This window comes from Gambusia affinis, linkage group LG17 (genome assembly GCF_019740435.1).
Source record: "Gambusia affinis linkage group LG17, SWU_Gaff_1.0, whole genome shotgun sequence".
Classification (NCBI taxonomy): Eukaryota; Metazoa; Chordata; class Actinopteri; order Cyprinodontiformes; family Poeciliidae; genus Gambusia; species Gambusia affinis.
This window is the reverse complement of record NC_057884.1, coordinates 9,519,135-9,543,893: the sequence shown is the minus strand read 5'-3', so window position 1 is coordinate 9,543,893 and position 24,759 is coordinate 9,519,135. Positions and strand designations below refer to the sequence as shown.

At 37.6% G+C, this 24,759-nt stretch overlaps 1 protein-coding gene across 2 annotated transcripts; it reads right to left on the bottom strand.

Moving 5' to 3' along the window:
• Positions 1-743: 743 nt before the first annotated feature.
• Positions 744-24,385, bottom strand: LOC122846850 (lysosome membrane protein 2-like). 2 transcript variants are annotated; one of them, XM_044144064.1, is made up of 13 exons: positions 23,918-24,376; positions 15,201-15,358; positions 14,304-14,451; positions 13,953-14,138; positions 13,672-13,763; positions 12,535-12,654; positions 7,519-7,697; positions 5,083-5,201; positions 4,369-4,442; positions 4,219-4,270; positions 3,921-4,073; positions 3,726-3,767; positions 744-2,915 (listed from the first exon to the last, which is right to left on the bottom strand). In XM_044144064.1, the coding sequence occupies exons 1-13, from the start codon at positions 24,038-24,040 to the stop codon at positions 2,811-2,813; spliced, it is 1,551 nt and encodes a 516-aa protein (XP_043999999.1). In that variant the 5' UTR covers positions 24,041-24,376; the 3' UTR covers positions 744-2,810. The 2 variants fall into 2 exon arrangements, with proteins under 2 accessions (XP_043999999.1, XP_044000000.1); XM_044144065.1 differs by lacking the exon at positions 3,726-3,767 and having other exon boundaries at positions 23,918-24,385.
• Between the last annotated feature and the right edge of the window lie 374 nt (positions 24,386-24,759).

Below are 24,759 nucleotides of genomic sequence, written 5' to 3'. Positions count from 1 at the left end.
ATGTCAATATACTTAGAAAAATCCACTGTCTCCTGGCACTAGTCCGCAAAATCCTGTGATTGGAGAGAGTTGTTATGTAGATATTGCAAACTATTTCTTAATAAAAGTCATAGTTGTGTTGTATGCAATTTACAATCTCTTATTTGTGAGTTAGTAATTGTCATTGTAATATTCATCATAATGTTTCTGTCTTTGAGACACTGAACATCTCTGCTGGTTATTCTTAAAATATAGAATATGATTATAAAATACAAAGTCAATACTTTGAACTTGTCTTGCTCTGTTGTCAGAGATATTTATTCATATCGCAGCCCTCAAACTGTTGCTTTGTCTATTAATGTTGCAAGTATCTACAATTTTTTTCTGTAAAGTGATTTACACTCATAGTCTTCTTTAACATTTTTACCCATTATAGTTTAAAGAATAATTTAATCTTTATTCAATTGTACTGCTTGTGAATGCTGTTCTACTCAGAGAAGAACAGCACGGAGGAAGTGGGCAATACCCAAACAAAAGTAATCCATGTCTCCCAATTTTGCTATCTATTTCACAGTCATTGCTAAATGAAAGGGCTATGTTTCCATCCGTTGATCCATTTTATGCAACAATCCATCAAATCCATGCAACTTATCTCTCCATATTTCCATTCAAATCTGGTAAGCTATAGACTCTTCATTTTTGTTACTTTAAAATGACCAAACTGAGAGGCAAACAGCGAATGGCATGAAGTAATGAGACTCATCTACTGAAACTATGCTTTATTGTTGTGAACACAGTAAAAACATTGCTAACAGTCAACATTTCAAAAGCTTACAATCAGAGCAATATGTAGTTGTAGTAGTAACAATAATTTCACAGAACAGAACATTGTGATCAAAATTTGGCACAGAGAATCCCAGACTAGTATCTACATCGTTAGTGTTTTGGTTTTGTAAGTGTAACAAAAATAATTTACACTCCTTCAGCCTTTTGACAGATTTCCGTTGTATAACACTGCTTATTTTTCATTGCAGAAGCAGCAACATTTCTGTCATGTCTATCCAGAAATGTACTGCTCAAATGAAATAAAAATTGCAACAGCATTGGAGCTCCATTTAACTTTTTAAGTTGTTTGTAACTTGTTTGATCTATCCTTTAAAAGAAACAAAATCTAATGAAGAAAGCATAAGCTCTCCACTGTTGTCTGATATGTACATCATAATTTTTCATTTATGTGCATAGGGAACTCCTACTCAGATCCCTCCTGGCATGTCATTACAGCTGGGGCTCATCACAGTTTCACTTGAATCATTCCACAGCATTTTCAAGATTGCATCATAATTCACATCAAATAAAAACAGCCTCGTGTCTCTGATTTCACTACAAAAAAACAACAACAAACAAACAAAAAAAACTTCCATGAGTCTCATGTTCTACTTTTGCTTGAAGCTGGAAGAAGACAAATCCATATGGCATAATACTCCATTTACAAAGAACAAATACAATAGAAGGCACACAACAGTTCTGATCTTTATAAAGGCACAACTACAGAAGTTAAAATAATTTTCTGAATAACATGTCGGTTAGTAAAGGCAGTTGAAAAACTTTCTGATGAAAGGGATGGTTCAGGATGAGTGAGAAGCTCTGCTTCTGCAGTAGATACTTCATGGCGTCTCCATTTAATATGAATCAAGTTTAATGATACTAGAGAATGAGAAGTACAAGCAACAATGATCTCCCTATATGCAAAAACTGTACAGAGAATGTAACGGTAAAAACCAAATCTAAGTTTTTACACTCTGCCTGACTTTTCTATTATACAGCTATTTTTACTTGAAAAGCTTCAAATGTGCTATCCCTAGGTTGATTTCTTGTCAAACTAATCGTATAGTTTTCTATAAATAAATGCCTGATGTAAAATATAAGACAGTTTAAGAGTTCTCAAAATAATGTTAGGGAGTGACGTGAGTTTTTTGGGCTAGCCATTACCTTTCGCTTTTTGCATTAATTAATCTGGATTAATTTTAAATGGAAACATTAGGATAGTTATCTACTGCAGGTTACATATTAACTAAAGCCTTTAAGCAAAACTTTGCTGCAAAACTCCTGAGTTTTCACTTTAAGGGCTTGAGATGTTCTATACTCAAATACGTCTACATTAACATTTACAGTAAAAACTGCATGAAATGCCTAAGTTTGCAAAATTTAAACAATCCAAATACACAATGTTTTGTCTGTGTTTTGTCCCGATCACACACTAACAACACAAAATTTGCTCAACTCCCATAGCCTACACAAAAAACTCACTTCACATCATGACTATATGCAGGTAGTTCTAAATGGACTACCTACATATAAAATAATAAATGTTTTGCAACGCTGAGTGAATAAAAGGGAAATTGGACAAAATCATACTAAACTGATTGAAATGTCTTTAGAAAAAATAGATTACTTGCAGTTTTGTGTCTCTCCTGCTTTAATAATGTTTCACAGCAGCTTGGCAGGAGACCCCCTGAGAGTGACGACTCTGGCTTCCAGATACTACATTTACAGATGCCAATGAGCTGCTTCCCTAAATAACACTTGGTGCCTGGCTTAGGAGCACTTCATAATCTGACAGCACTGAGCTCTGACCAAGACAAGAATCCAGCCAGTTAAAAACAGATTGGTGGCACATAACCCAAAAAGAACTGCTTTTAGGATTCCAATGGCTATACCTGGACTGTAGGTGGCATGTGCTTAACCAAGAAAATTTAATACATTGTGCTTAAAATGAAAAGGATGCCACACCACCCTGTCTTGCAGCTCCATCCGATCCTTCATTCCCAAGTTCATTGCTCTGTTTTAGTAGTCATGCCGATGTAGTTTCCATTCTGGCCATCGTCCTTCTCCTTAGTGTTGGCTGGTGAATAGGAGATGTCCTCTTCAGTTGCAGTCTGCATTATTGATGGAAAGATAAAAAAATAAATATATATATATATAGATATATATATATATATCTTCAATTTCAATTTTATGCTTTGTGCCTTGACTCAAAGGGCTGATGTTGTCTTTTGCACTGATAAGCATTTAACATTTATTGCAACGCTCCAGTTAACCAAGCTGTGTTAAAGTGTTAAAACCAGGAGTGAGGGTGGTCTTTACTGTGTGCTGAAAAATGAAATGCATTTCCAGAGAGAAGTTTTTTTTTTATCACTCATCATGAGCAAAAATGTAATTATAATTAGGTCTTCTTTATTTATGCTACTCTTCTTTTTTTTCTAGATTTTCTCAGTGTGGTACATGAAGAATGTTCTCCCTGTTTCATGGACCGAGGGTTTTCTCTGGGTACTCCAGCTTCCTCCCATAGTCCAAAAATATACATGAAAGATTCAATAATCTCTCTAAATTCTTCATGCATGATTGTATCTCCTATGTGTGTCTGTGTAAGCGAGTATAGATTGTGGATGTAGATATCGATCTACTTATTATTATGTATACGTTACATCCTCATGTACGCCAATTATTAATTAATTAACCCTTCTGTTGTAACAGATGTTAGCAACAGAATGAAACACCTGAACCTGTTCCATGAATTCAAGTTTTGGTATTTTACTCCAAGATTGTAACTGACCCACATAAAACCACAAAATTTATCACCACAATGAGCACAAGTAGACTTCTCACTAGAACTGTGCATCATGCATTTAGGCATTAAGTAATACAACAAAGAAATGAATGGATTGAAACAATGCAGCAAGACTTACAGCATAGGCAGCCTTGGTAAACACAATGCGCTTAACTCTTTTCTGCACAGAGATAAATGGTGATAAACACATGCATAGAGACATTGGTGAGGGGTTAAAAAATTGAATTAACAAGGATTAACACAAATTACTTTTTAGGATCAAGCAAACTGCAAGCTGTTAGAAAGATGCCTGGTTAAGGAGGCTGTGTTTTACCTTTTGTTGATGGGCCCTGATCAGGAGGATGATGAAGACAATAAGCATGATCCCGCCTAGTCCCACAATAATGAGGGGGAAGTTGGAGCCCACATTGACAATCATGAGCAGCTTGTGCAACTTCGCTGCTGATGCATCATCGATCACCACACTCTGAGAGTCAAGAAGTAGGGTTATAGAGTTAAATGACAAAAAAAAAAGAATATGGCAAAATAATCTATGATAGTAACTATGACCTGTTTATCATCATGATGGGAGCTCATTCTGGTACCCTAAACTAGAGTACCAGTACCCTTACCTCATTGAGGAACATAACAGGGAAGATTGTTTCTTTCAATGATTTAGTGTCTCTGTTGAAAAAATGAAAATAATGTAAAGATTCACACAAATAATATATAGGCGCAAAAAGACTGCAGCGTTTAGTCTAAACTGGGGTTCAGATACTCACGGGAATCCAGAGATTCTGTTGATCAAGATGTTAACCTGAGCTCTTTTGCTTGCACGCACAATCACTCCAGTTGTCTGTTGGCCAAAAAATGACCAAATATTTATAATAATTATTATGCTAAATAAAATGCATAGGTGAACCTGAATTATTTGGAGTCATTGCACACAGTCATTGACTAAACTTTTTTTTTGTGTTAATCTAGATTACTGAAGTTCATAGCTACTGAACTCCTAATATTCATCTTTTTATAAAATTAGACTGTTAGGTAAGATCATATAAAGAAATTAAAGAAACCTACATTTCAGTATGAAATTGATCCATTAAAAATCCCTTTGATTTGTCTTGTGCAATACTGAAATTTTCCAAAAATCTGAGCTTTGGTGTTTCATGTTCCCTAAGTCAGAATCATCAAAATGAACAGAAATAAATGCTTGAAATAAATTTGTGCCTGGAATCTGCAATATCTAACTTTCACTTATTGAATTGAATTAGTGAAATAAATTGTTTTTCAATGATATTCCAACCTGCAAAAGATTGTATTCAATTCAACCTGTTTGCATGATGCTAATTATGTCAAGAGGGGGAAAAATGCTTTATGGTATGGCCTCTGATGTTTCATAAAATGGTTGCAGTACTGCTTTTGAGCCAGTAGGTGGCGTAGCAATACATATTTTTGGTATAAATAGAAGACAGCTGTGCTTGCTGGTATCTTACCGGGTTGAGGTCTAAAAACGTTTGGTGATGATGCCTTTGAGGCGACATTCCTCCAATCGCTGCTATATATTTGTCCTCTCCCAGGTAGAAATGAGGAAAAGAGGCAACCACGGGGGCACCTACAAGAGGAAAAATGATTGTTTTGACAAATAAGGACTACTTTAACCACAATGCTTTTTGGCAAACTCACTGACTAATTACAAGGTATCCAATATATTCAATATACTTTGCAGTATACTTTGCAAGTTCTGGTGCATCGTCCTGCTGGAGGTAGCCACTATAGGATAGGTGCAATGTGGCCATAAAGGAGTGGATATGTTCAGCAACAATACACTGGTAGGCTGAGGTGTTTAAACAATCCTTGTTTGACACGAAAAACACCAATATGTTCCAAGAAAATAATCCTCACAGCAATATGCTGCCACCGTCAGTCTAAGATGTTGATCATAGGAGGCAGAACAGATCCATTCTTTCATGTTGTTTTCACTCAATTATGACCATCCCCACTGTCTGAATTATGAAGCTGAATTCAAGACCCATAGCACCAGGAACTGCGACAGACTGGCGACCTGTCCAGGGTGTACCCCGCCTCTCGCCCGGAACGTTAGCAGGGGATAGGCACCAGCAACCCTCCCGACCCCATTAGGGACAAAGGGTGATTAGAAAATGGATGGATGGATGGATAGCACTAGGAAACACCTTTTCCAACCGGGCATTGTCTAATTCAAATGAATTATTTGACCTATTGTTCCCTTTCTATGATCTCAAACAAGTCTTCCCATTCTTATGTCAACAAGGAGCTATCATTCACGCAACTGCTGCCCAGTGGATACTTTCTTTTTTTTTGGCTCGTTCTCCTTGAGCGATACACGAAAATTCCAGGAAATCAGCAGTTGTTGAAATACTCAGACCAACTTGTCTTGTACGGACAGCAACACCACATTCGAAGTCACATCAGTCTTCCACGTTCTGTTTGCAATTGAACAGGTGTACTTAATAAAGTGAGTGTATTTGCCAGGTTAAGACAGAAATGGACTAAATGATGACTGTTAATTTGTAAATTTGAGCTGCATCAGATTGTCTTTTGATAAATGTAAGTCATATGAATGCTCTCCAAGCTGATCTTGCTCTGTATGTTTGTGTGCACACAGATCATGAAAGTGAAGGCACACAGGCACAAACACGCACAAAGACAAACACACAGCTTGATTACCGTGTGTTTATTTCCTTACTTCTTTATCACTTGATTAAATCAAAATGTAACTTGGTCTTGGAAGACTTGAAAGTCAGAGATAAAATCTGTCCTCGAAAGTTAATGTCCAAGACAAAAAAAATTAATTGCAGTACACAAAGGGGCCATAAATCAACTTGTATAATGAATTAAAGGCTGTCTAGATAAAGAATTATCCCTTTCCTCTTATTGTTAGCAGGGTTCCGAACTAGATAACAAGGTTAAGAGAACAGACAAGAAAGGTATCTTTTTTGCCTGTATTACTTTTGCTTAGACGTAATTTTAAGCAAACTGAATATATTTCACAGTTTGCGCACTGCTCGTGTTTACTGACAACAATAACGGGGGGAAGAGGGTGAGGCGATGACAAAGTGGGACAGAGGTGATAGATTTCCTTCTCTTGTGTTTGGCAGTGGATGCTGGACAAAAACACTGGCCCACCCGCAGTCACCTGAGAGCAGTCTTCCCGTGACAAGCCGCAAGGTCACTGTGGAGCAAGCACGGCACTCACTTTTTTCCCCTTTTTTTTTAAATCAGCACAGCCATGGGTGACCTTAATTCTCCACTCCAAAACTCCTTTTGTTGGTGGCTAAACAAAACTCTTGACCTCAGCCACGCATTGACTTTTGTAAACCTTCAACATGTCTTCTAATGTTTCACCACTTTTACTGCTGGGATTGACAGCAATATTTCATTTCTTTCCATGTGAGAACACAATGAAACGTAAGAACACAATATATAAAAGTCCAGTTTAACTCAGATTTTTTTGCCGTGAAGTAAGTTGTTCTTTGAAATAGACTGCCTGCCAATGCCAATACAAGACAACACACAAGTCACTTAGAGGGTTTTTTTTGTTGTTGTTTTTTTTTTAAAAAAAGAGTCCAGAAACAAAGGCAGTAAGGTCATTCCTGAACAGATTCAAGGGTACAATCAGGTGACAGAGCTTACTGCCACATGCTCCAGGCCCACTCATGGTCAGATGGTGCCTGAGGTGTGGCCTGGGCTGCAGAGCTGCGTCACGTGAGTCCTTCATGCTTAATTTTACTGCCGGTGATATTACTGGAACCCTAAGCCCCTCTGACAGCAATAAAAATCAAAAAGGAGAGTATAAAAGAAGAAACAAAAGCTACAGTTGAAGCTCTTCAGACTCATGTAGGAGTTCAAACACTATTAAAGATAAATGTGCCTCACAGGGGGAAAATTACCTTTCCGACAGGGGCTGACTTTGAGGACCCCAGTTCCCAGGCACTCTTTAGGGGTGACGCAGAAACCTTTGTTGGCCGGGTTCTCTTCCTTGCTGGCCAAAACAGAGCGGGGAGGTGTGAAGCGGTAGGCGGGGACTCCTTTCACCTCAACATCCTTCTCAAACTCCATGTAGATAGTCCTAGAGAGTAGAGAAGAAGCTAAAGTTTCAAACATAAGAACTGAAAATAATGCTTTTAAAGTCTATTTTGTATTGCTTTAAAGATCAACATATTTCAAATCCTGCTGTTTTGTAATCAGAAAGTCAATTTCTAAGGCATTCAGCCTGAACATAAAATGACAACAATTATGTTGCTTTGGTATTTTGAGTTATAGGCCCAAAATTCATTCATACCCCTGATAGGTTGAGATTTGAAATCATTTTCTTTCAGCTGAGAATTTTGTTTCTGATAGGATATGAGTGCTATTTCTCAAAATTGTTCTTTTTGTTTAATTTTACTCATATGGTATGTTGGAAGCTTTTGATATCCTTCTTAAATACTAATGGACAATATCTTTATTAGTTTTAAAGCATTCAAACTCTTCCTATAATTTCTAACCAGGATTTAAATGTGTCTATTCATTCAAACCTCAATCTGCCAGAGGTATGGTTAATTATCGATTTAAATGTGGTTTATTCCTCCATGCGACTGCAATAGAATAGCAAGGTAATCCTGATAAAATTACTCTGATTATTATTAAGACCTGAGGGAAGGCAAATACATCTGTGACATTAAAATAAAATCACTTTGTTAAAGCTTAGCATCGATAATATGCTCTGGGTTGCCTGATTGTGCAGTGAGTTCAACAGCACCAAATCCTCCCTAATCTTCCTTTCCTTTCTCTTAGCCCTGTTCAGAAAATGCTTTCAGCTTATCAGCTTCTATTGTAGCTTTTTGGTAATTCACACAGACTAAACAGAAGAAGCTCAGTGCGACATTAGTGTGGGCTCCAACAAAACGAGTGGTTCAAAGATACAAGGGTCAGTAACAACAGTGCGATTTATTTATGGATGTACTTTCACACAGGAAAAAAAAAAAGCAGAATAGGCATTATACCTGGGTTGAAATGTGATGTGTAGCAAGAATTGCTGTAACAATTATACGTATCTTTATATGACATCCTACGCAGTGGCTTGAGTTTTTTCACCTTTTGCCAAGTTACAACCACACATTTTTTGTTTTGAGGGGAATTATGCAAAAAAACAGTGGGAAACTGATGTGGAAGACAAGATAAGGCTTGTGTATAATTTTATCCACTAATAAACTCTGCAAACTGTAACCTTCATTTGTAATCAGCCGTATGTTTGAAAACGAATGCTGTATATAGCATTCTCGCAATAAAAATAGTGGTGGCAGAATCATACTGTTGATATTTATTTTTTCAATAGGAACAAAGAAGCTGTAAAAATGACCAAAAACACTTAAAGCAGATTCCAAGCCTCATATTGGCTTTAGCATGAGCATTAGCTACAATAAAATGGTCAAACCATAGTCACGTCTCGTCATGGCTCAGTCAAAGTCCAGATCTAAATTAACTTGAGAAGTTGTGGAAAAATTTGCAAGAAAAAAAAAGTCCATCCAATCTGCATGAACTGAAGCCATTTTGCAAAGAAGAATGGAGAATTTTAGTGGTTCAATTAGTAAAACTGGTAGAGTCTTTACCTAAAACTCACTTTTAGAAAACTCTTCATCCTCAATGACTTGGATGAGTATAGGAGCTTAAAAGACAAACAAAAAACCTCTGCCTGGAACATCCCCACAAAAATGAAATTATTTTCTTATTCTCTGTCAGAGTAGTGACTTTTTGTACAAAAAGCACAAAACCAAATGCAACTATTCACTTCCCAAAACTTGTTCACAAAGCCATAAAGCATACAACTTAGTCTTTGACCCAACAATGTGTGACACCACACATAGTTGTGTCACCAGAAAACAAATTTTATAGAAGAATTTGTTGAAGTTTAGTGACATTCCTGCTGGATCTGAAATGTCTAAACTGTATCATTCTCTCCAAAAGTACATTTGGATGAAACCCTGCAAGCATTCTCAAGCTCAGGCTTGTCCTCAAGCATCAAGCCGGTTTCCTTTGGAGTCTCAGTTAAAATTTCTAACATATTTGAATATATTACTTAAAATGATTTAATAGTTAGCATTTAATACGTAAGTAAATAAAGAAAAACACCATTTGCCGGAGCCCATTCTCAAAAATTATTTAACCAAAGCAAAGTTTCTTAATAAAATGAATAATATTTAACCTTTACTTGATCTTATTAGAGTTTTTTTTTATCTGTATTTCAGTTCTGTTTCTTTATGTTAAAGATTTTACAACAGTTCACAGGAGAATCATATTATTGTGAGGGGCCCATCCTTCTGCTGTGAATAACTGCAGTTATATAGTGTGAGGGGAATCTGGACCATCCTCAGCGAGAACAAAGCCCTCCATACACTTTCTGCCAACTGACTGGGAGGAAACACAGCATACCAGTAGTGCAACAACACTACAAAGACCTTTTCCCTTGACCTTTGGGAGAGAAGCCAAGGAAAGCACCTAAATGTTTCTACTATCCAGAACTGGACTGGGAATTTCTGTCTTGTATTCGTAATGAGAAACAAACATCAATCTGAAGAAAGCTTAGATCAGCTGAGTAAACATTTAAGCTTCGGTTGACTACATTTTGCTGTAATTGCAGCAGTCTTGTTTGCTCTGCATATCTCCAGCTTTGTAGACATATGAATATTTGCCCATTCCTCTTGGTAACTTTGCTCAGTCATATTGTTAGGAGAGCATCTCCAAACGTGAATTTTCAACCCTTGCCACCGATTTTCAATTGGATTTAGGTTTGGACTTATACTCCACCATTACAACACTTACAAGGGTCAGTGCTGACAATGCTGGTTCCACAACTATCGTTGTCCTACTGGAGCATGAACCATACTCTGTTGAAGTAAAGCTTCTGCACAACATGATGCTGCTACCACCAGGTTTCAACAGGGTAAATTGTGAGCAAATTCTGCTTGTGTCCACCTATATGGCTTGTGTCAAACTTTAAACAGGACTTGTGAAGTCCAGATCTGTAAAGTGTGTGGATAAAAGCTGCCCTGTTGTATAATCTTCTCCTTGCCTTGCCTGTCAGTTTAGGTGAAGGACCTTGTCTTGTTAAGTTTGCAGCTGTGCAAGCCTTCCCTCACTTCTTCAAATTGAATATTGTTGTTCACCCCCGCTTGCTCTTCAAATTGTTATTAGTCAAATATGTTGAAAATGTTTCTTTCCACTTCACAATTATGATGTAGGGAAAAAAAACAAAAAACTTTGGAGAAGTTGGTTGTAACTTGACACAATGTGAACAAGTTCAAGGACTATGAATTTCTTTTCGAATATTCATACTTCATCACTTTACAAAGTTCTAAATTGGTTATTTCTGATTCAGGATTTTTAAAGACCTTAGTGGCTATGGGGGAAGATTAACTTCAGATGGAAGAATGGTATTTAAACAATAACACCTGTCTGCAGTTTGTCAAAACTTTGCAGGTTTTGCAGGTCAGCTGTCAGTTACTGGAGCAAAGGGTCACTACCCCGTGAGCTTGCAGATGGGAATCCTGGCACTTTTTTTAACCAGCAGATCAGTCTCAGATGTCATTCAGCACATGTTTTAGCCACTCACTTACAGGCGTCACGCCATAGTAAGTGTGTAAAGGGTCAAAACATTAGTTGACTAAAAGTTTCTTCTTCAAATTATAAAAAAAAAAAAAAAAAAAAAAAAAAAAAAGAAAAAAAACAGGAACAAGTCTCCTCTTTGGTCATTAGAGCACAGTCAGACACAATGACACCATTAGGGAAAAAGTAAGTGTGTGAAAGAGTTCTGAAAATTTGGGTGAGGGGTCTTTGGCATACATCCAATCAGAGCCAAAGGTGCTTGCTCTATTACTCTACCAGATTCTTTCCACACAAAACAAAAAGAGGAAGATGTGGGTCTCACCACGAATAAGCACAAGGCACATATGTTTTGCATCAAACAAGGACCAACAGTTGTGAAATCATACTTAAATGGACTACTTAGACTGTTAATAAGTAAAATGTTATTCTCCACACAGATCAAGCTTTTAACACAGAGATTTTAACTCCCGGAGATGCATCTATACCTTCGTTTACCAAAACATTTGTTCTGTAAATGTCAGGTTAGCACATAAAAAAATTATCTTTGATTGATACTAGGATTTTATTAAACATGAAATGCCTGCACTGCATGGGATGCCAACAATGAAAGGAGGTTTGGTGTGGACTTATTTGTATGTGATCAGGATGCTGTAAATGGGATCCAAAACCGGTTCCAAGAACAAAACATGTTGGTATTTCCTCGCAAACAATAATTTGAACTCAAGATTGTGTCAAGCAATGGGGTACAACCCTAATCTGTTCCTGCTGATCACATTTCCGGTCATTAGAAGAGATGTGGCTTTTAATGGAATAAAAGTCACTATGCAAAGGAAAATATTGTGTAATGTCTCTACAATGCAAGTGTACTGATGGTTCCTGCAGTTTCAAAAAGCATTTTTGTTTAGAGTTTAGATATAAACATCAAAACATCAAATAAGAGCTGGTTCCTTCTCTGGTGGAACCAGCTCTTCCACCAGAGATGGTGGGAGATTTGAATCTCATGAGCTTTGAATCTCTCCTGGATCTATCCAGAGCTAGTGTTCACTCTAATCCAGTTTTTCTATTATCTTTCTTTCCCATAGAAAGTCTTCCTGGTACAGTGCTTCTGTATTTCACTCCGGAATAAAGCCATTAGAAAACATCACCTTGAACTGTGATGATGATCACCATCACAGCTCAAGATCAATACATACAGAAAAACTGTATGTATTTTCTTTGCTGTTTTTCCCTATAGAAAGTGAACGTGAAAAGATCCTGCCAAAGTTTTTATATCAAAGAACATAAAAGGTCACACAGGAGGGTGGTGTGGTCCTAAACTTTACCTGCACAGGTCAGGAGAGAAGATATAAAGACGTTCGCTCTTGTTTAGCAAGGGATGGAAAGCACTTCCGTCTGATCCAAGGATGCTGTTGCTCTCATTAGTTGACCAGTATTTGAGCATCCTACAACACAAATTAAATTAACACTGTTCTTTGTTGCCAACAAACCAGTCACAACTGTTCATACAGCCTGTATGTCCCTCTTTACTTAAGTTTTTGTTAAATTCAGCACATTGCTCCAAGTTAATTGTTGAATTTGTGAAGTTATATGTAGTACCTCTTTCTTGCCAGCAATAGAGAAAGGTTTATCGAGCTATTTTATTTTGCACAGACAAAAAGAGGTCATAGAAAAAAGAAAAGGCACAGGAGGTTTTCCAAAAACCTCATTTGTTATGTCAACATGTTTGCTATACTCATTTTAGAAATGATCAAGAATGGTTTTATCTAGAGCACTTCAAAACGCAGTTTCCCTAGTGTGAACGGGTAATTATAGCACTTAAGGATAAGAAATCTGGATAAGATGAGGCTATTTAAAAGCCTTTGAGAAAATCCAAGTAGCAGGATGTTCCGTCCAGCTTTCTGTGGTAAGAGCTATAGGCAAGACTAACAAGAAAAAAAGTGAAAGGCAGAGATTACCCAACAGAAAAATCTGCTATTCCTCCTCACTTGCTTTCCTACTCCTCTTTCTGACTCCATCTGGCTAGAATGCAAGGCAGAGAGATGTTTGGGTTGGGGTTATGTTTGAACATTCACATTCTCTCTCTGCTCATTAGTCCTGCTCTACTTCCTGGATACAGGAAATAGGCTTCCTGGATGAGGTTGTAATTCAGGTATTATTTGAGTTTTTTGGATGATCCTCTGCTGTTCCCTGCTGGAGTTGTGAAAAAAAAAAAGTTGTCGTGATTACACATCATAACACTAAGTAAGAACGTAAAGGCAAAACCTCTTCCAGCTGCACAGCAGCCGAAAGCAGAGGGAATAATTGTCCAACAATGCACAAATTCAACAAAAGAAATTATAAACAAAAGCGTACAAAAGGAACAAATCAGAACTGCCGCACCAGCTACCCCAACATGCTGCCACAATGAGAAGAGCAATTGTATTGTGTCCTGGGTGTGAGTGAGACTGCATCAGTGTTACCTTTCCCCTTTATATGTTTCGATGCGTGCATAATCTAAGTAGTTCTGCGTTCCAGTGTGGAAGACAAATTCTCCGTCGCTGCTTTCATTTTTCTGTGCCAAGCAAAACATTGAGCTCATTAAAATGACATTTTCTCGTGTGATGGTAAGAGCAAGTTTATAAAAAAGTCCTTTCTCTTTTTTAAAATTGCTAAAGTACAGAAAAGCTTTTCTTATTATTATTATTATTATTATTGTTGTTATTATTATTATTATCTTTTTTTTTGTCAAACCTGTACATACCTTGTACATGAGGCCGAAAACCCTCTCCACATCAGTACCGGATGAGGCAATGCGGTCCAACAAAGCATCTTCATAACCCCAAAGTAGTTCCTGAACACTTCGAGTGGTGAAGAGACGACTATTGGTGCCTTTTATCATAAAATTCAAAAAAAAGCTCTTGAATCCTTGCGCCTTGTTCATTGCAGCCTGGAGTCAAGAATTTGAATAGACATTAGAAAATACAACCGACTTTGCAGAATATCCTGGTGGTGAGCAGAGCAATGCAGTGGGAGTAGTACACACTCGCCTTTACCCCAGTTGGATTCCCAGTCTTTTTTTCCACTTATCTCCAACCTTTAAATAAGGACTTACCCAGATGGGAATGTTGATAGTAGTGATGTTATCGACATCTGGGTCACCAACAGACTTATCCCTCAGAAAAACAAAGCTTTTGGCGTTGTACGCCGACACCTTTGTATTATTGTCCAACATGGTGACGTTGTCCTTATACCTGTACTCTCTGTACAAACAGTCATTTAAAAAAAAAAAAAAAAAACTGATTACTTTTCTGCTGAATTAAAACTTGGAAATTTAAATCAATCCTTTGTCAAATACATCAATATTAATTTAGAGAAAATAAAACCCATTCAGTTAGGAATAATTAAAAAAATCACCAGCTATTAGTACATCCTACAATGCCTCTATAATAAAAATTACAGTTTAACTTTATTTTTTTTTAAAAGTTGTTCAGTGATTCTTGAGACCTTTTAATCTAACACATTATGTACAGAGTGACATAAGGTGTACAGGACGACATGACACAGAACCTCAGCAGGAAGTGGTATGTAGGGGTCAACTACATCTTTATAAATGCATCTTAATTCGTCTTGATGCCAGGAAGTGCATACTAACAATGGGAGAGAATATAGGATATCCTCAACAAAAGTCTGAATTCTAACTTTAATGAAGATCGACATCTGGGATTAGAATTCTGGGATTAAAAATCGGATTATTTTTTCACTTTTTGTTTTTTTGATTGTTTTTGGAACTCTTCCATACAAAAGCAAAAATCACTGCTGTTTTTTTTTTTTTTTTTGCACATTAACTATTGCTCAGCATCTTTTAAATTGTTTTATAAAATGGTCCACAGTACTTTTCATTTTTTTCCCTATTACGACAAAATAAAAAGAATATTTATAAGGATGTCACTCTGCAAAAAGACATTTCAAGCTCTTCAAAAAAAGATTTTTTGTTTCTTTTTTGACTTACCTGTACGTGTAGGGTCCAATCTGGTTGACTTCTGGTTTTTCCCCATTAAGCACCTCTTCTACATTGGTCACATTAAAGAAGAAAAACTCCATGAAGACAGGAGGGGGAGGGGTTTTCCATGACTCGAACACGCGGCTACCTTCCACTAAAACAATTTCCTATTGAGAAGAATAAACAAAAATCACACAAAAATGAAATTATACTATGCTTTTTGTAGCTTTTTCTGAAAGTTTAAACCAATGATAAAAGGAAAAAAAAACATTCCTGAACTGCTTAAAATATCTTCTTTGTAGTTATGGCTTTGCATCTGCTGCTTTTCTGGATCATTACGCCCAATCGCAGCAAGTTTGGTATGCATTTTCAACAGAACATCAGACACCATTTAATTTTTCATATATCCTCTGAGCAAAATAAATGAGATTCCACATTGAAGCACACAAATGATTCTTGGACTACTGGATGTGTTTTAATCGTACGATTCTGTTCTTGCACGATGAACAGTGCTTTGCCACAGCAAGCACATGTTTTGAATCTGAAGTTTTCCCAGTACGCTCGCAGTAAAAACAACCCCAAGAAGAAAAACATCCTTCTGGGTGGGTGCAGGGGAATGTGTGTGTGTGTGTGTGTGTGTGTGGGTGGGAGGGGGGAATGGCTGCGTTAGTGTCGGACAGCAGCATTGGCTGAGAATATAAATGGTGTGAGAGGGGACCCTTCCACCACCCCATTGTCAGCCGTTTCCCTTGACGACAGGCACTTGGAGAGAGCGCCTCTGACAGATCATGTGATGCATGGACCCTGATGCCCACTGTTTGTGGGGGACCTTGATTATCTGAGCCACATTCCTCAGGATCTAGCTCTTTGAGGCCCCAGAGGAGGAGCACTGCCGACCACCCTGTTTGATTATACAGTATGATGAAACAGAGGTATTTTTTTCAAACTACAACACAAAGAATAAGAATAGAATTGGGATTGGTCTTTTTCCAAACAGCAAGTAAGGAGAAAGATGATATGACCTAATTGTGTCAAATTTATTGTAGGCACCAAGCAACTTTTTCAAGAGAATAAAAATCTCCTTTTTAGAGTCCCTTATTACTTGCGCTATGGGACAAAACCTTAACAGAGTAGCCAAGGATTACAAAGTTATCGCTTAAAATTGAGGAACAGAGTCTGGCATCCTTTTACACTCTGAATAATCAGTAGTATAACCCTCACAGCATGCTACACGAAATATAAGGGAAACAGGAACAAAAAATCCCTCTCATCTCTGTACATCGCAACCCTTACACCACACCCGGTATATAAACACACATGGCAGGTGAATACACAAACACACATAGAAACCTGTGCTTTGATGTGGCGATGTTCAAATACATACATAGATGTGAAAAACACTGGACACAGCTGGAGGCAGTTCTTAAAATATTCCAGTCGAGCCTCAAAAGCTTTACATTCTTTAAAAGTGTTTGGCTCTTCCTGCAAGCCACAGTAATCTACAGCATTGTGGAAATTAAATTTAGTAAAATAACCAAATTCATAATGAGTCTGGTTCAGATTCGTTCTTCTCTTTGGGGTCTGACAACAACAACAGAGAGATTGAGCAGGAGTATTGGAACAAAACTTTCCGAACAAAAGTCACCTACAGTGAAACCTAGAGTTTTATTAGGCTTTATTTTACACAATTTGGTGTTTCAGAGTTGCAGGCATGTTTTAACAAAGTCAGTTTTCTTTCAAGAGACTAGGGCTTGAAGGACACGTGTGGGAGGAAATCCTCTACACACCTGGTAGCGTGAAGCAGTAACCTGATACAGTTGAAGTACTTCATACGGGCTAGAATGCAAGTTTCCTACACACACTGTTATGTGTCAGAGTTGTTGTTATATTTATATATATATACATATATATATATATTATTACAAAAAATGTGATTATTTGAATACTTCCAATCTGAATTTTCACTTATTCGAAAATACCACTACCATGTTTTTTCTCTTCTCACATTTTGTTCTTAGAGTACTGAGGAATATCTCATCAAGTTCACACACAGAGCTCTAACTACTGGGGGTCCCTTCATGTTATGCTCCACTTGTCGCTTGGACACGAAAACAGCTATCAAGATAATTTAATATTATTAATATCATAATTAATATTTAATTAAGTTGTGTATTTACCATACAAAACAACTTTTCTTAAAAATGTTTAACCTTCAAATGTGGGTGTTATTTATAAAAAGTATTTTCTTTTTTTTTTTTTTAAAAAGCATCAGAAAAAGTAATCTTATTTCCTCCCATAGATAATATAGATGAACCGGTAGCTTTTGGTAGAATTAAAATTGTTAAAACAAAAACAGAATAGCAGAACAATTTAAATTTTAAATTCATCCTATGCACAAAAAACCAAAATGTATGCCATTTATATCAGCACAGCCAATGTATTGCCAAAAGTAAAAATTGTGGGGCACAGAAGAGTTAATAAAAATTATCTAGTAAAATATTTCCCAATCGAATCTTTTGAAGACAAAACCAAAAGATACATTTCTTGATGTCTTGAGTTCATTTCATTAAATAATTCTGCTAATAAACCTACATTATTGACTCTATGGAAATGTTAGTATTTTGTTATTTTCCAAAGGATGGCTGAAAAACTTCTCACCTAAAAGCAACCTGATCCTTGCAATGGAGAAGGAGGCTTGATTTGAAACGAAAAATGAAGGTGTAGTGTGTGATAACACTAACATCAGAGTAATGTCATTTTCCTGGCTGCACTGTTATCATAGTAAGGTGAACCTTCTGGGAAAGTTTTACAATAATATGAAGGCATTTCAGCATCTTTAACCTCAGGGAAACTGCTCAATTTTTAAGGTGGGAGGACTCTTATTTTAAATAGATAATAAATATATGCCAAAGGATTCCAAACATATTTATGCCCATCTAGAACTGATTCCCAACACAAATATCATAAATATAGTTGTTTTTTAACTTTATTATCGGGGAGGACGTTCTCCCTTAAAAAAATATTGATTGGGTGTCAGGAACATTGGAAAGCTGTTCATGACAATTTATCAATACAGTAGCAGAAAATTTGAGAAGTTATGTGGAAGAAGTTTTTTTATTATTATTATTATTATTATTTGTGACATTCGCCTCCTTTATTCTAACACCTCTACTTCCTATTGTAAGTTTTGAATTCAGGACGTAAATATTTACACCTGTCATCAAAATTTTCATCAAGGGTAAGGAAAATGACTACCGGTAAGTGTTCTAAGTGAAACGTTTATTTATATGAAAACTACGTATCATTTTTGAATAAAGATGATATGTGTGCACCACATACTATCTCATGTGTGCGAGAAAGTTTATTTTCCTATGTTTTTTTTCTTCTGTGTCTCTTTAGTGGCTCCATAAGCCTACCTGTAAGAGAAACAGTTTAAATTGTATATTTGCTTGATTGTCCGGCCTGGATGCAATTAATAGGTATTTGTTTCACTGGTTCTGAGTCACTTAACATCTTAACTGTTATCTTCAAAGTACAGATTGTATAAGAGTATCAGTTTTTCCCTCAAGATATTATGACTAGTTTTGTGGTCTCTCAGCAGAAAATCAAGATTGATTCCTAGTGGGAGACGAAACTAAAACATGGACTTTGGTGTGTCAACTGTAGACAAAGCAATGAATCAATTTTCAGCCTCTACAAATGCAGGCACAATCACAACTTCACTTTGCCATTTCTGTAAAGATTTTAGTGGTTTTTGCTATGATTTTAAATTCCATCAGGCTTTCTTATCCATATTTACAGTAACTTCAGGAGACATTGCAAAGTTTAACAGAATGAACTTCCCATGACTCCACTTATTCCTGGAATTACACATAAATCTAAGGCCACTCCCCCAGAGGGTAACAATTTTGTTAATGTTATGATTTAAAAGGAATTTTAGGCCATTATGACAAGAAATATTTCCATTGCAGCCCATTGTGATTGGTTGATGACTTTCAACAAATATTACTATTCTGATTTTACAAAAATATTTCTCTGACACTGATCACTTATCATAACATGAAGAACACCTCTTGCCACACATTCTGGATTTAGGTGTCATTCCTGACTAGCCCACAAACATATAAATATACCTTAAAATAAAATTGTGGTGCCTAACTCGACTGCCCTAAATGTTTTAGATGCACCAGTATATCTAATTCAAGTGTATTTTTTTTCTTAGCATGCCATCAAGTGCTAGTAGGCTGTAAATCAACTACTCATTATGGGTTTCCCAAACATTTGGGGAAACACCTAAAGGAGGATCACTGACATAAACCATCTCATATTAGGTCTAACTGTATGTTTTGTGTTGATGTCCTGCTGTAAAATAAAACCTCCTCCTCAGAAAACACTGAGGCGGAGGCTTTATTCCAGGACTGCTTTGTAAAATTTGTAAAACACACAACTAATAGTTCTGCTGACAGATTCCTTCCACCTGAGTAGTGCATTTTAGCAGTACCTTCATAGTTGCCAGCTCAGGTGGTGACTATAGCTTGGGTTACATCTGTTGTCTTTTCTGTATAATTTTAATCTTTTGTTTTGCAGAAAGAATAATTTTTGAAGATTTTAGCTGTTTCCTGTGAAAGTGCTTTGGACCAGCCATCCCATGTGTGCGAATCTGAGTATCTTGTGAAAACAATAACAAGAGGCCTATATTGCTCTGTACACATGGTTCATTGAATCGGCCACCTCTGGGAATGAGATCAAACATCTGCAAACCCCTTTGAACCAAAGCGTTGGAAACGTTAAGCCAAAGGAGGCAAATATGTGTAGATGGCAACGTTGATGTTCTCTTTTCTTTGAACAGCAGAGATAAAATTCATATTAGAGCTACAGCCACTGATCCTGTCAATGAGCAAATGATATTGTTAGTTGCTGAGGGGATCACAACTGAGAGTTCATTACTTCAATGCCTTTGAGGAAAGGAAAAGCTTGGATAGCAAGTTGTTTACAACTGATTAGAAATGTATGAGATGTAAAGCATTACAGCAACAACAAAAGCAACATCAAAATGCAACCAGACAATAAAAGATGGGGCAGAGAAGAGATTAGACATGACAGGAGTCTGACCAATTTTATGATCTCATCACAAAAGGATATAGCAGCTTCACGGCTAGACTCCCTCTACTGGTCACTTCCATATAGCATCCTGCTTAAAATCAGGAATCATTTCTAAATAATACAAACAAGTGCGGTCTGCACAGTGGCGCAGTTGGTAGAGCTGTTGCCTTGCAGCAAGAAGGTCCTGGGTTCGATTCCCGGCCCGGGGACTCTCTACATGGAGTTTGCATGTTCTCCCTGTGCATGGTGGGTTCTCTCCGGGTTCTCCGGCTTCCTCCCACAGTCCAAAAACATGACTGTCAGGCTAATTGGGCTCTCTAAATTCTCCCTTGGTGTGTGTGAATGTGTGTGTGAATGGTTGTTTGTCCTGTCTGTTTTCTATGTTGCCCTGCGACAGACTGGCGACCTGTCCAGGGTGAACACCGCCTCTTGCCCGGAACGTTAGCTGGGGATGGGCACCAGCAACCCTCCCGACCCCATTAGGGACAAGGGTGATTAGAAAATGGATGGATGGATGGATGGACAAACAAGTGCCAAACCATGCAGTGCAGACAACACAAAGCAGTTGTAATAACTTTACAAAAGATGGTTAATGAGTGATTAATTATTGGCCTACTTTTCACAACTATTACACACTAGAGACAATCTGTAACATTGGTAGACCCTGTCAGTAGTTTTGAAGAACTAAAAGGACATAATCCTTTTAGTTCTTCTTTTTCCAGATGGTAATGGGTTTGCATTATAGGTGTATGATGGTGTCTACAGCTCTAACTCCATGGCATTAAGCGAACTGCAGGATCCAACATGAGTCTTTCCAGGATCTGGGATGTCAGGGTAACAACAGCCATGGAGGACTAATGGATGAACTTTATTTAGTACAGGAACAAGGCAGAATCTGTTCAACAGTGTTGGTTTCCAATAATTCTTGCCTCCACTATGGCAGATCAACTGCTAGAAATTAGTCCCTCTCCAACGGGCACAATATCAAAAATATACAACCTTTTAAGTCCAATTTGACTCCTGGGCTAAGTCATCTTCGCGCTACTTGGTCTGATGATCTTAACATAGATATTGATAGTGAGATATGGTGAGCTGCTCTAGAACAAATTCACGCCTCATCAATTTTTACCCGACAGAACCTTGTTCTGGTTCAGTAGGACTCAGTATGGCAATTCATACTGAACTCAGTGAGTCTCAAGTAGGAGACTCAAGTATGACTTGAATGTCTCTGTATGGTGTTCATTGTTGTGTTAAAAATAATAAATAATAAAAATAGAAATAAAAAAAACAAACATTTAGATTTGGCTCTCCAATGTGACATCTTCTAAATGAGAACTACAGACTCCTTGGTGATTACGTGACATACGAGTTCTGTCAAATACACAATAAAACTTGTCTGGTGGCTTTTATTTAGAAAAGCAAATGGTGCTGGAACATTCTTCTTTTCAGGCTAAGGTTGAAGACGTGTTAAAAAAAATCCAACAGAGCTACTCTGTACAAGTCTTCATGTTTATTGGGATGACACCATCTGAACCCATAACCTTGTTCTGGTTCAGTCTCTCCAGCTGCCTCTTCACTTGATTACTAAAAGAGAGGCAGGTAGGAAAGATGGAAGGTGCACCACCAACTCCTCATTTGGTTGACGACCGTAATGGGGAAGCAGTGAGATCTGTGGCCAAGGTGGACAATCACACATAGGTCTGTTAGTCAGCTAGTCAAAGGAGAATCAATGGTCTGTTTGGCTCAATACAGGAGAGGAGGCTGCTCAGGATATTCCTTTACTGAACCCATTGTATGTCAGAATGTTATTTCATCAGCTGTAGTTTGATGTTTGGTGCAATCCATTCAGATGTAACAATGAAAGAAATGTTTATGTCTTTAATCTTTTATTTTACGTGAATTTACCTTGTCTTGTAGTGTAATGGGATAAATGAGAGTAATTGTATGTTTAATCTCTGATTTTATTAGAGGCCCCTAAAATACCTTTGATATTCAAAATGCCATAAAGTGTGCTGTCACATGAAAGTAATCTGATGGTTAGTAAACATGTACTGGTAACAGAAGTGGTTATTCATACTGCAGCATCTTAAAAGTTGAACTGAGAAAATCAACTAAGCCACTTTTAGAAAAACTCCTGACAATTTGCTGACTCTGTTTGACTGAACTCCTGGAAATATGAGAAATTTATGAAGCACCAGAAAAAACATGCAGAAACCTGCCAACACAACTCTTATTTTGCAAAAATAGGCTTATGGCAAAGTGTATCAACACAGCACTTTCACTGGGTGCTAAAGGAGTACAAAATAGGACTTTAATCAGACCATTTAAAGGAATAAAGAAATGCTGGTTGAGCTGTGCTGGCCACTGAACCCACAATTCCTAGTCACCCGTCTGCAACTTCTTGTAAAAACTTCTACTACTCGGTAACAGCTTAACAACTATAATTCCTTAAAATGTGTCGCTACAAAGCGTATGTTGCAAAAGTTTAATGTATTTGCTGCTTCATTTTATTAAACCAAGTTGAACCTCTTGGCCAAAATGCTTATCAGCTAACCATGAAAGCAAAGAGAACACAGAGATATTTAAATTTTTAGGTTTATTTTTTTTCTAATAAATTTAGGATAAAAACAGTACAGTTCTTTGCAAATATATTACTGGCCATTGAACTTTCCCACATTTTGTCACATTACACACCCTAACCCTTCCACTGTTGCTCGAGATCAGAGGTGCCGGCATCCTGCATGTTTTAGTTCTCTCCCTGGTGGTAATAACAACCTTTTCAGCCTGTCAATGTTCTTCTTCGACCTTCTAAGGAGACGTCATTTGATCCAGATGCACTAAAGCAGGGAGAAAAGTAAAACATGTAGGATGTTGGACCGACTTTGGGCACCACTCCTCTAGATGTACATCAAGGCTGAACTTCTGACTAAGTCTCAAGAATTTTCCAACTTCTAACAGGTTTTCGTCCAGGAGTCCCTGGTATTTTGTGCACTATTTATCCACAAATACTCAGCTTTCCCTGTGGAAGAAAAGCATCCCTCAAATGATGCAGCCACCTCCTTTTGTTTCCCAATGTAATTGGTGTGTGGTTGTTTGGCATTAGGCCAAAAAGTTAAAGATTTGGCGTAGTCTGAGCCGAGCACGATGTGCCTCTAGAAGTGTCCTATGTGGGTTATAGCTTTCATGCCACAACAAAAGATAGTTCTGTAAATACAAATGACTGGAATTTTCATTCCATTGATAAATATTGAGGTTTCGGGTTGGAAGGTGATGAAAATATGGCATTTCTTTGTTGTTTTGTTTTGTCAGGCTACCCTATCATTTCACATTTGGCTTTCATTTCAATAAGACTATCTATTGAACCAAAAACTAAAAAGGAATTCATATTAAGTAGAATTAAACATATCATAATGATTGTGTGATTACAATCTAGTCATTTGAAATCCCTGTGTGCCAGCTGTATATAACTGAAGACAGTACAGGATCTGTAGGGTTGGTTCACACAATCACATCATTGTTAGGCTTTTCCCACATGCGGCAACGAGTGAACTTTACTCTCCCTCTATATATAGACTGTAAAGTTGCTAAATAAACGTGAAAGTCAGAAGATTCAGGTTTTCTACCTTTTTCAGGCGTTTGTGCATCAAATTGCGGAATACTTGAGCCACCATCAAGGCGATTCCACTGACCAGCAGGAGGGCGCAGATGGCCCCCACCGTGTAGATAGCGCAGGACCTTCGCGTCATTGTTGGCAGATGAAGCAGCAAGACTGAACGCTGGAAGGATGGTTGGAGAGGCTAACTTCCTTTCACCGAGAAAGTTTCACACCCTTACTCCAGAGCACAACGAAAATGTGCCGCTTGCTTTTTTAAAAATTAACTTTGCCCAGTAGAAAAGTTGAGGGAAAGTTTTGAAAAGGGTTTGCGACAGACGTCCCACCACGAGTTACAGGCTTTGCAAGGAGCTCCTCCTATGAGTAAAGAAACCACGCGGTTCCTTTTCTGTGTCAGACTGAATCACATTAATTAAAAACTGAACCACGGAGTATTTGTAGCGGACTGGGGAGCTTCTCCCTCCTCCAAGCCACGAGTCCTCTGATTGGTTCCACCAGTGGGAGCACAGTGGGCTGAGGACGCTCTTCTCTCTCTCGGGCGCAACCTATAATAACCTTAAAACTTCAATCCCCCCGCCTCATCCGCCGTAACAATTTCCCTGGTCGGATTCACAGAGGTGAAGGTATCAGAGGAACTGGAGGTACACATAAAAATAAAATTTTATTAAGTTGGTACAGTTAACAGGAGTTCATCTAGAGATTATGTCTTGCTTTCATTAAAGAATATTGACGGTACCCAACTGAGATGTGAATCCCTCTTATTCATTGTTATGAGTTTTGTTTTGACTCTTTTCTGAAAAGGTGTCAAAACATTTAACAGCAGCGGCAAGTAGCCTACTGCTCATGTCATGC